We start from the raw sequence: 13,115 nt of genomic DNA, 5'->3' as shown, positions 1-13,115 counted from the left end.
CTCAATTGATGTCTCTCGGGATAACAAGGTCAGGCCAATTAAAGGGTCGATCGATTGTTTACTTCAAACTCTTAAGTGCATTAAGTGTGACGTTCGAGATAATGTGTAAGAAACACACTCCGCCTTCCATCAAAGTTTACTCTCTATACCTGGGAGCAAAACAACTACACAACTACATCATCAAAATAACGCTTTAAAACTTTCCTGTACATGTACTTATTTCTTCTAGCAATATATTATTAAAAAGTTGAAGTATTTGTTTCAACACATTTATCTCTGGGATTATCTGAGAGTCTGGAAAAAATATATGTATGAATATTACAGTCCATTTATCAAAAAAGGGTTACAGCTCATAGGCTGTCATGACTTCTTTTCGGTACTTTTTCGTCGGCGCTCAATTCGTATATCAAGACTCCCAACACATTTCAGTGTTTGTTTTCAGTCGAATGTGTGTATTTTCAGTGCGAGAATATTTGTCATTTACCGAGCCCACTAATAATTAATGTGGGTTGCTAATGAGAATCTTTGATGGAAAACCCGAACGAGTCTAGTTTGGTAATCGAATACGAAACTTCAAAAAGCATAACTATACTAATACAAGCTCCAGGCTACAAGAGACGTTTTTAAAAATAAAATGATTTCGTGACTTTGTACAGAGATCAGTTTCGTTTCAATTACAGAATGCATTCGGAATGCAGACGGTACGTGCTTATTGCCACGGATCAGGAACGGACGCCCCAATTTTTTTGCAACTTCTTTCAGCAACGCTTGTTAGCGAAATGTTTCACAGCCTTTTAACGTAGATTAGAAACCTACAACTAGTAGTAGTATTCGAATAACAGAGAGAGATTGTAATTTAGAATTCCTCTCGTTTATCTCTACCCGATGTTATCAAATATTAATATTACACCGGTGTGTTTGGATCTGTGGAATTATCCAACAGTAAAATGATGACCTACATTGTTTGATTCGTGATCCGATGCAGTTAATTCTGCGACCCGCTTTAATTAGTGCGTGAAGATTTCAGTTACTGGTACCGGGACCGGGAATTGTGATATCGTTATGAAACCACAGATACCGTTCGTTAACGCCGAAGCTGCTTATGGAAATCTGTTTCTCGTAAGTCATTTGTACTCGCAAGTAAACCCTGTTAACGTCCTAGAAGACGGAAATAGGAAAACCAGCTTGGCTTTTATGATACATGAATAAGTGTGTCACAATGGGATATAGAATTCATATTCCTTTCAATACAAGTCTGAAAGTACTGCCATGCATTGTCAATTCAATCCATACATAGTGCACCTGTCGAAATTCAGTGTGTTTTCTATTGTCACCTTTGAATAGCTTATTCCACATTTGATATTTCACTGACCAGCCTATCATTTTAGTTACCATACCATTAGGGAGGCATACATGATTTGATTTCATATGTGGACCAGGAACTTAACCCGTTGTAAAATATTCTACTTTCAACCAACTACAATTTCTCTTAGATTACTTAAATCAACGAAAGAGCGGTTGTAATAAGTGGAAAGGATAATTAGGTGTCCTTTGCCAACAGTTGTTCAATGAGCAATTGAATGAACTATATCAAAGTTATTTCAGCCAACGAGAACCATACAATGAATTAATTTATTCACGAATTACGTTTGACCTTTGCCGTTCAACGCAGACCAAGTTTAAACCAACGCTCTAATCAAAGGTGGCTGCCAAAGAAACGCTTTTTATTTTCATCTTGAATCTTTAATTAAAACTGCAGTCAAGACTTTGGTAATCATTTGTATTATTTTATGTTTAATAAAGCGTCTGAGCAGTGACTAAGCAATTACATTAGCCGAAGCACGAATACATTTATATGATGACACAAATTGTTAGTAATTAAAGCAGCTAATATATTTTCTGTCACAAACACACCTAAATTGTATTCGTTAGAAGTGAATAGATATTCTAAAAAGGAGAAATTGTCCAAACTATGTACTTTATTCACTTTGTAACTGACGATTTTATTAAAACATCTGGGTCCTTTGAAATGGAACCTTTTGCTATCGGGTAGTTTAAAGGGTTCGAGTATCTTAAACTATTTATGAAGTAGACGATCGTGATCCCGCGAGAGTTTAAGTAAAACATTACCGTCATGATGTTCTCAATTATAAATTGTTCTTGCTATCTTTCCTTTAGTTATTTTGTCTTGAATGCTATTGACATTATATCTATTACTTTGTAGGTCTACGTTTCTTATCAGCATTCTGTGTAACGTAGCTGGTTGTTTTGTAATTACTCTTCTTTATCTTAAGTAATAGATATTCAGGGCTAATGAAGTGGTAAGTGAGAACTAAAAATAGAATTACAAGTTTAGAATTAGAAGTTGTTACAATTTTCTCTTTATAAAACAGTCGTTTGAAATCGGTATCATTGTTCCTATAATAGACACTACAGTGACTACAGCATCTACATTACGGAAAAAAGTAAACATAAATTATAATTTAATAATATTTCCAGAGAATGGTCAACTATACTTCGAAAACGAATACTTAAATAGAAGAATAGTTAGTCAGCGTTTTAAAAAAAATATTCTGTCCACATTTCGGACTTACTTTTCTAAATTCACATTTTTTAATCAAATATTGATATTTTATCATAAATGGATCAGGCTATCTAAAAATAATATTTTTCAAGCCAACCTATCAAATATTGAAATCTTTGGTGATCATTCGATTCAATTCAAAAGCAAGTTGATTAATATCGCAGCATTTAAGGCTTTTTATCTATACTAATATAATAAAGCTGAAGAGTTTGTTTGTTTGATTGTTTGTTTGTTTGTTTGTTTGAACGCGCTAATCTCAGGATCTACCGGTCCGATTTGAAAAATTCTTTCAGTGTTAGTTAGCCCATTTATCGAGGAAGGCTATAGGCTATATAACATTACGCTACGGCTATTCGGAGCGGAGTAGTAACGAAAAATGTTACAAAAACGGGGAAAGTATGACCCTGCATTCTCTCTTATGTGACGCAAGCGAAGTTGCGCGGGTCAGCTAGTAATACATATCTGTATGAACCAAGGTACTGTATTTATATACTGATAGAAATTAATTTTAAGAGTTTGTACATAATGTAATGTTAACAATCAAAGTCGAATGGTACATACAGCCTTCACCTTCTTCGCTAGTGGTCAAATGTTCTAAAGATTCTGGGCTACGTATTAATTTTTAAAGTTACGTGTGTGTTGGAAGAAACACGTTGCGAGGGAACTTTGCAACTTCTTTTAACAAGTCTTGAAGGAAATCACCAAATTGTTCTTCGTACCGTAATACGTAGACATTTGTCCAGTACCAGTGTAGTACGTACTATTTTTTTTTACTTTCTGAGAGCTCCTGAACCGTCTCTTCTGAACTCCCGTGAATAAATCTAACTGCGTTGCTGTCGCCTCTACATTTAGTATTGAATCGATGAATTGCGTTGCATCATTCTTTGTTAAACACATTTGTTTCCATTCAACTGTATTCACAATACAAATGGAAGTGAATGCAGTATAAAAATGTTTATAATGTTACAAAGTCTCTCTTTAATATAACTGTAAAGCCTTATTAATATTTCTGCACATTTTTCTATAACAGAAATATTGAAAATATCTCATTGTGAGTAAATGTCTATATTTGATTTTATATTTGCTATTCATTCACTAGTATATTGATTTTGACTTAGAACGTTTCTCTTTTGTTGTTAACTGTGTCTCGAAATAGTATCCATGTGATGTGAGACGTAGTTAGGCAATAAGGTCGTAAGCGATATCTAAGTTAGTACGTGCATTATTAAATTGACGCCTACGTGCTTTGTTGTGAAAACGAAATGTACAAATGGACTAAAATCTTATCATATAAGGACGGAAGATTCTTATCAAGGCACGATACGAGAGAATGATTTTAAAAACGGTTATATAAAAATCGTCAAAAGACATATCGATTTGCGTATGTGCAAATATTATAAGGTTTATTTAATTAAATTTTTCGACTGCCTCCGTGGCGCAGTGGTTTAGGTCATCACGCCGATATCATCGTCGGTTCGATTCCCACACGGAGCAATTATTTGTGCGATCCACAAATAATTGTTTCGGATCTGGTTGTGCGTTGTGTCCGTTGTTTGTATGTTTGTAAAAGTCCCTGCGACACAAGAGCAATTCTTAGTGCGGGAGTTGTCTTTTTGATAAAAAAAAAATTATCTTCGTCAAAATTATGTTCGCGGCTTGTAGCGGTTATGGTATCTAGTACAAAGTTGTACATTAGCTTCATGTGGACAGTAATTGCAGTACAATGACGTTATTAGTTACATTTTTATACTTGAACCGTAGTTTTTAAATAAATGACGCTTGAAGTTAATTGTTATTTATCACGATATGCGTTGGACACTCGATAGCTATTATTATAGTCATTGTGTTCGCTATATTGTTGTAAATTGTAGATAGAAAAGATAACCTACTAACGTTTAATTAGTCTTTTTAATATCTTCTGCGAAAATAATATGGAAAAATGATACCCTTACTACGATATTTTTCTACCGCTATTTATCGACAAGCTATAATCGCTTCGGAATTGTTAGCACAGGGGTGATTTTCACTACTATTCTCAATTTCTGTATAAAAAAACTAAACAGCGCCTCTAGCGGGAGCTGTGGGAACTAACTTTAAAATTAATTTTAGGTCCAATACTTGAAAGTACCTACTGAGGACCGCCTGTCAGCTATTTACAGTTCAACTATTTTAGTACGGCCTGGTATTTGTATAAAAAAGTCAGTCAGTCCTGTTTCAATGACTTACAATGTTATAGGGCAAAAAACCACAACCATTAGTTTATTTATAGAAAATACTAGGAAGCATAAAGTTTTGCTCTATTAACAATAATACTAGGAAATTAAAAAAAAAAGAAGTAATATTCGATGTTACTTTTGTTCCACTAACCAGAATAACAACATTAGAATGATTATTAAAGAAAATATATAAAAATAGGCCATTTTATAAATAGGCGATAGACATTTAAAATGTACCGCAAAAATAGTTCCTACGAAGCTCGCTGGAGGCACTGATTGAATTTTCATATAACATTTCTTTATAGTTACAGATAGTCGACGGTGCTAGAGAATCGCGTTACAGAAAACCGGTAAAACCACACAAGTAACGTGATTCCAAATCAATTCCAGTATCGTGTAGTAATGAAACTTCGTAAAAGAAAATGTTCAAGTCATTTTAATAAGGTTTTAAAAAATTGCTATTGTCGAGACAGAGCCTAATCATTACAATTGGTATGTCCTACGTAAAGCTCTGCAAGATAAGTTATCTCATACCCAGAAAACAATTGAAAGTACACTAAACACAGAAAGTCGATAAAACTCCTAAAAAACGAGCGTAAAAATTGCAATAAAAAATAAATAAAGGGTACTTACAAACTCGATCTGCTTGAGGTACAGCAGTGGGTTGTTGTTGGCTTGGATGATGGGCTTGCCGTTGTTAAACACGGCGCAGATGACCAGCCCCAGCGAGAACATGTCCGACAGGATGCTGCTTTGTCCGTTGGTCTGCACCTCCGGAGCTGTGAATAAGATCTAATTAGTATTCATACCAATTGAAGAACTTCCATCTGCTTTCCTACTAGTGTTAATATGCTTGATTGCATGATTGTCTTTATAAGATCGATTTCTTTTTTTAATTATAGGTACTGCTTCTAATCAGTGTTTATTGGTATATTAGGTATGAAACTCCCCCCAGTAGGCAAAAAAAATGTTTTAGAAGCTAAATTTGTCAATTATTTGTATCGTAGAAAGTTATTAATGACTAAATAAATATGTAACTAAGGACGTGAATGTATTGAAGAAAGAAAGTCTGAATAAAGACGGGAGAAGCAAAATATTTTAGTAGTAATGCAAAAGTCCTTAATTTGTTAATTTCGTAAAAAAAACAACACCACACAATATAGTAAAAACAAAATAGTGTTTGTAAATCAAAAGCCTTTTATTGTCACAACCGCGTCATATTAACGTCATGCAGGTGTTTGCCATAAAATTTCATTTTAAAATATGAATACTATTGTAAAACTATGAAAGGAAAATGTACCACGATTCCACGGGAATATTGTTTCATAACTTGCAGGTTCCTTTATCCATATATGTATGTAACGAGGAATTGCAATGAATGTTCAATAGTTGCTTATGAAAAATTCTAACGGTAAATTGCCCGCATATTTCAAGGACGTTTTTAAACCGTTGCTGATATTGCATGTAAAGCGGAAGGACTAAGCAAATCTCGCTGTTGCAATATCGCAATGCCGCTTAACATTACTGCGTGCTCAAAGTTATTGGTTTGCAAGGAAAAGAAGCGATCGCAACTCACTCGCGATATTAATGGCTCAGGATAAATATTTTTGTATCGGAAGATTAAACTTCCTTACTGCAATATACCCGATGCGTTATAAACTAAACTCGTTAACACACTATTATCATAACAGACTGTTTATAAAATTTGGTTTTAAAAAGAAATACTTGGTTTATTTCGTATTTTCCAAGATAGTTATTTCAAAAAGTAACTAAAATATTATAAGCAAGCCGTTTTGATTCAGACATCTTAATTAGAAAACCAGTGCAGGTTTTTTGATACATAAAATTAATTAAATTAACAAATAGAAGTTACGCGTGCCTCGTAGATTACCTTTAAGTTTAGCATCACTTATTAGAACGGTTAATTGCGAGGCGAATCAAAGTCGGTGTAAGTTGCTTAGATACTTACACAAAGAACGTGTCTTTACAAGAGAACATCGCAGACAGGCTCTACCCTTCAAATATTAATTAGATCTTACAGCACGTGTTGTAAAGTAAAATGTTTTGTTATAATTATTAGGATTAAAGGATGAGAACCTGTTTGATACAGCCGTCTAAAGACTGATGAGTTAATGAGTATTTTTCAAGAATTAAGTTCGTGCGTACTGTTTAGAGGACGAAGTGATTATAACGCCGTTGTATAAAGCCTGCTTTACCGGCGTATAGATAAGTGTCGGATAATATTATTATTCGGTAGATAATGCGTCATCAAACGTATAACACTACTGTCAAATTCTAATTAAAATTAACCAAAGGCTCTCAAAAAAAAACATGTGGTAAAATACTGAGATCAATTAATTGGTTTTGGTTGGTTTACAGCTTGAAATGGCTATGGACAATTTACGGGTTATTGATAGTGTGAAAACATTAAGTAAACGAGTTAAATATATTGAACAAGGAACATTTTTCTGCATCCACAAAGTATTTTACTGCGGGCGTCGAGGATTCGAAACCCAACACTTACCAGAAATCAAATTGACGCAATTCCGTTAAAATATTTTCATTTTCCAAAACCAATTTTCAATATTAAAATGTAAATTCAGTAAACATGATTTTATTTATTGCAATACATCTTTTACTAGAGTTATAATGTCACGTGAAGCAAATGTTATCATTTGCATTGACATCATTACCTTTTATGAAATAACATTTTAAAACAGGTTGTGAAAATAAACTCAGTTTTCATATGAAAAATGATAAATGAGTCTTTATTTCCGAACATTTTCATGTTTCACAAATGACTGAACAACTACGTTATTACGCTAGAAGGTGCTTAATTACTTACTTTTTCGTCTTATAAATATCTAAACTATAATGCACGATTCATCTATCATTATGAAGAAAAATAAACCATGGACTCAATAAAAACACGACCACACTTCGAATTATTATGAAAAGAATTTAAATTTTCAATGGCCACACATTATTTTTTTGCAAGGTTAGTCACTATTCTCATATTTCTTACTGGTAAGACCATTTTTCTTCAACATATACCTAATACTGGACGATATTAAACATTAGAAGTAAAAAATACATGAAAAACAAACTGCGCCGAAAAAATTCTAAGTGAAAATGGTTTCGTGAGCCGCAATATTAGGTGGTTAATTAAAACAACAACTTTCCCTTTGAATTATCTTTTACCTCAAAACAAATGATATTTTTTATACTTCTTTAGTACTCTGATACCTATTACGGTGGAATTTCACCGGCTCTGTTTTGTGTTACATATTTTCGCCAAATTGGAAAAAATAATATCTAGACAAATATAAAAATGAAGTCCCTAAGAAAATAATGAAAAAATGATGACGATTTTGTTCGTATTATTACCTACTCGCAACTTGAAGGCTTAAAATATTAATATTCTTACGTAACTCTAATTTATTTTTGGGGAATGCTATTCAAGAAAAGTATTTACACCTACATGTACTGTACATAGTAAAATATTTCCTAAAAGAAAGTAGGTACGACGTGTGGGCGAAAAGAAGATCATAGAATTGTGATTTAATTCAATAAAGAAATTAAAGCATCAAAGTAGCCAATATTATTCATATCAACTACAAGGGCAACACGCAATTAAGTAATGGAAATAAAGCTGATTCGATTTCATGAAAACAATTTATTGTATCGAACCGTCTCATGTTCTTTATACGATCTGTTTATTCTGCTGAGTAAAAGGTTTAATATTTTTTAGTAATCTTGATATTTATCTAGCGAATACAATACAATATTATTGAACAAATTGAATCATGCGGACTAGACTTGTACACCTAATGTTCCCTTGAGATAAGGAGTTTTTTTACCACTACCCGGGTGTTTCAAACTTTCGTTGGCTACCGAAAAAACTAAACTGAAACTACAATCATTAACACAACCGCGATCGTGCGGCCGAATTCTTCCGATGATGATGATGAAAAAATTCTTAGGGTGCGTACAAATGAAGTAACATGTTGTTAGCATGTGTTTTAGATAACGTTCACATTACGTTATATATTTTTCAAAATTACAACATATAACAATTCTGTGCTCATTAGAAATAATTTTGTATTATAACAATGGTTATGACGTTGCCGTTGAACATTCTGCAACGACTGTTATCATAACATGCTAATTATTTCAATGACAAGTTTTAAAATGTCTTAACATGTAGGTACGCAACGTGATAAATACATAAATAACTTAAGACTTACCCATAAAGTCCAAGTTAGGCTGGGCCAATTTCGCCACTTTGATGGACCACGGCGGAACGGACAGCATCTCAGTGGGGTCCGTCGGAATGATGGCCTCTGTGAAAGATTTCTTACGTTAAAATCTTATATGATATAACTTAAACTACTTATTCATTATTGAATCAACTACTGAGCCGATATAGCGTACCCGTACACGATTTTTGTTATGGGATTCTATTTCATTTACGTTACCAATGATTTGTAATCTTTAAGTAAACTAAAGTTTCGTAAGATCGCAGGATCAGAGGATGGTTGAAAGTCGCGAATTGACATACTTAATTTTACAGCATAATGTTAATAATATGACAAGAATATGTCATTATAAGGTTTTGAGTTGAGTTTGAGTAGCAGTTGAAGTGGTTGCCTGGGCCGAAATCAGTCGGGGAGATCATCATAACTAATCTCTGCAAATATGTCTCAAAACTAACTTAGCTCTTTATTATCTGACTATACCAACTAAGTATAAAATGTATTTTGCAAATATATTCCGTATACTAAACAAAAAAGGGAAGGCACTTTTATATTTATGTAGTAGTTTATCTCACTAGCCAACGTCGGTAAGATCGAGGGAGGCCGAGGTTATTAGGTAGAAAAGTATATTAAGATTGGATGTTTATACGTCCGGCTTCATCTACTTTCATCTAGCCGGATATAAGGTTGCTACTTAGTAACGTCTTTTAGGTAAGCTTTTTCTTGAGTATGTATTACAATTAATGGGCACGTTAGTTTTAAGTAAACTCTTGTACCAATGTGCTGACTAGTTCTAACTACAACTAGCCTAATAAACGTACTTATAAGTCACACGCTTCTGTCGCGATTTTGTCCGCGTGGAAAGAATTCCTAAGTATACTATGTGTTAACCCGGGTTATAAACCTATTTCACTAGGTTGACCACTAACCATACGACAAAACAAAAAACAGCCTATTTTCTATTTTGTGGTAAGTCAGTTTATAGTCAAAAGACGGCTAATTATTCGGCCTCATCATTGCAACCTCATTCAATAACAGGAACCAAATGCTTATACATATCTAGTAACACGGATGTCGGATACAGATCAAAAAACAAACACACTTACTCATTGACTAAAAGCAAAGGCCGCTTATAATATCACTGATAGCTTATCAAACATTTGCCGTACCTAGTTATAAGCGCCTCATTGAAAAGCGCAGAAGCGAAAGCGTTCATGATCCACAGAGAATTTCCAGTATTCCCAGTACATTGGGATTTTAGATTAGCTAGAATCTAAGAACAAACTATGCAGTTACTGATAATTTTCAAAACCAAATCCACCTTTGGCTTTGCTAAAAACGGTATCCAAATCCTAGAATCTCATATTGGAAAAGTTTTAGTAAAATTAAACGGTGATGTTAGTGCTTTAGTCAAAGTAGGGTCTCGAGTATCCTTGCTCAAATGGAGACTGAAACTTTTGTGAGAACATTAGTGGATTAGTACTGCAGCGCATTTTGTAAAGTTGGTACTCATACTTAGTATGAGTATTAGTTTAACAATATATTAATAAAACCATGATTAGTATGATCAGCACTCCTAATGGGTGCCGTAGGAATAAATTTTAAAGTATGCAATTTTTAAATGTGAAACTTTCGAAACTCGATAGTCATGTGCGGGTGTAAAAAAATACGCTACTGATTTGCATACCGCAAGTATATTGAATAACATTTTTGAGTGTGCTTATTTATCAAGTTTTTTTGTTATTGCCGTTGGGCCAACCTGTGCTCTGGACTATCATGTTTTCTTTGCGATAATTAAATCAATTATAACATTTATATCTACTTAATTATTCTGCATAGTGTAAACTGATTTATGCCTGTGCTCACACAGACTAAGCTGAAAGGAAACTTTAACCAAAATTGTTTAAGTTGCCCCGAGGCGTCGGCCTGGGTTCAGCAATCGGTGTCTGACTTTATACATGCCCTCAGAGGCATTCAGACGTTTGATTCGAATTTCATTATAGACATTAGCAGCGCGATTCTCTACCACTATCGACTAACCGGCTAGCTATCGAGAAATTTTGTATGAAATTTAGATCCGCGATCGCCGTAAGAACTGTTTTCGCAGTAAATTTTAAATGTCAAACTCTCGATAATCGATAAGTACCGAATTTAGAGAATCACGCTATAGAACCGTATATCGAACACACCAAAGATTTGGAAATTAAGTTTAAGAAATTAAATTAAAAAAAAAATCTGTAAGACTACGTTTATGTTTCACATTCTAAAATTAGTTACTGTACAAGTACAAAGGTTCCCACGTGTCATAATCACATTCGACATTGAACCCTGTAGAACTTCGCACCATAGTCCGCACATGGCGAGACCGTCATTTGTCCTTGACCGTCCGATCAAAGGCTCAAAGGGGTGAACGTCACCACAGGGGGAAAAACGTTAGCCTTTAGAACACTTCACATAGGCTTGCTAGAGAATTTGTGGTTTTATTTTTGAGATGCTAGAGACGTCAAACCCATGGGTACACGACAAGGCGTTTCACCGCAAAGGCGAAAATAAAGAGAGGCTTTAAAAAAAAATCTAGCTTGTCCAGAGGCTTTGGTAACAAATTAAAAACACGTGTAAAATATAATATCTAGACAGAATCGATCGGATTATAAATATTAATTTGACGACAAAGGACTAATAGATGTGTGATAGTTAATCATTAGTTATAATACAATTAGTGATAATTATACTGAGTCCTACGCAGTCGATGCTTGGGTGGATTCGACGTAGGCTCTTATTAAATAATACTGATATAATAATAAATAAAGAAGCTATTTTCTATTGCTGTATGTTTTAATAATTTAATCATTTGTACAATGACGCATATATCTCACATAAAATATTTAGATCTACTTGACATTTATTTGACTGTTTTTGAAATATGGTTGCCGTATATCTGCCCCACCTGTCCCATGGGATACGTAGGCTTGGTTATATTACGAAATACTTTGAAAAAATATTTAGTTTCTAATTTTTGATACAATCTTCTGAAGTTTTAACTAAATTTGGTAGACAGGTAACCTGTGGGACGGAAACATGACAAGCTGAAGCCATTTTCATTCCGGGATTATTCAGAGCTCCTGTGGGGCCAAGAGCTTCCTACAACAAATGAAATTACACGCGTTCCTCCTCCGGTTCAAGACACACACTAATAATTAATAACATTAAAAAGCTTACGTATCAAGAATATTTAATAGACATTACCAATAGTAGGTAGTATAAGTGTTAATCTTTAACTTTAAACTCTCTAAATCTTGAAATTTATTTAAAAAGAACCTGATTTAACACAAACAAAGAAGGGAAAATTTAGTTGAACAGTCAGCGTAACATTTTTCATTACCAAAAATTACACTCGAAGTCGTCTCACCAATTTAATTATTCGACTTACGTAACTCGTTTCCACTTGCTCACAATTTGCATGTAAAATTGCTGTTAGAATGTGAACGTAACAGGTGGTTACGTAAATTGAGGAAAGCCGAAAGGATCGGGCGAGACAAATGCACCGACAGGGACCGTGGTTACGTCGCATCGACCAAACTCCACGTTTCACCTCTTACAGTTTCATTGACTTTACATACTCAATTTGAAGCTATGTGCTCTACGGTTTACCGTAAACTAAGTTTAAGGTAACATCTGTTAGGTACAGAGGGATCTAAATGTTCGTGTCGAGAAATGTATTTTCTACTAACATGTTTGTAGAAAGTTTGGTTGATCCCCAAAGGATTGTGTTTGATAATAATTGGTGATATTATAACGACATGCTGTTTTTTTAAGCATTCTGGGAGACTGGTGGTATTGATAAAAGGAAAACCTGTCATTGAGTCTATCGTATACATGGAAATGTTGCCATCGCAATATTGCTAGGTGAATCTATGACAAAAGTTGCAAATAGGCATGAGAAATCAAACAACGTCCTTGTAAAAATTTATAAAAAAAGGTTTTAAATATCGCACAGCCCGTAGGTTACAAATGTTTTTAGGTATCTTACAAAGTACTAAGTCTAAAAAACCGTATCGT

At 34.0% G+C, this 13,115-nt stretch overlaps 1 protein-coding gene across 5 annotated transcripts in view; it reads right to left on the bottom strand.

Annotated features, from left to right (window-relative positions):
• The window catches only part of bma (SCY1-like protein bma), a 152,340-nt gene that overhangs the window by 17,781 nt on the left and 121,444 nt on the right, over nucleotides 1–13,115 (bottom strand). For all 5 annotated transcript variants that reach the window (XM_076134972.1, XM_076134973.1, XM_076134969.1 and 2 more), the window contains exons 6-7: nucleotides 9,048–9,143; nucleotides 5,434–5,579 (exon numbers count right to left, since the gene is read on the bottom strand). In XM_076134972.1, the coding sequence (XP_075991087.1) occupies nucleotides 5,434–5,579; nucleotides 9,048–9,143 (242 nt within the window). The remainder of the gene's footprint in view (nucleotides 1–5,433; nucleotides 5,580–9,047; nucleotides 9,144–13,115) is intronic.

The sequence above is a fragment of the Anticarsia gemmatalis genome, chromosome Z, assembly GCF_050436995.1.
Source record: "Anticarsia gemmatalis isolate Benzon Research Colony breed Stoneville strain chromosome Z, ilAntGemm2 primary, whole genome shotgun sequence".
NCBI classification, from domain to species: Eukaryota; Metazoa; Arthropoda; class Insecta; order Lepidoptera; family Erebidae; genus Anticarsia; species Anticarsia gemmatalis.
This window is presented reverse-complemented; position numbering and strand designations above follow the sequence as displayed.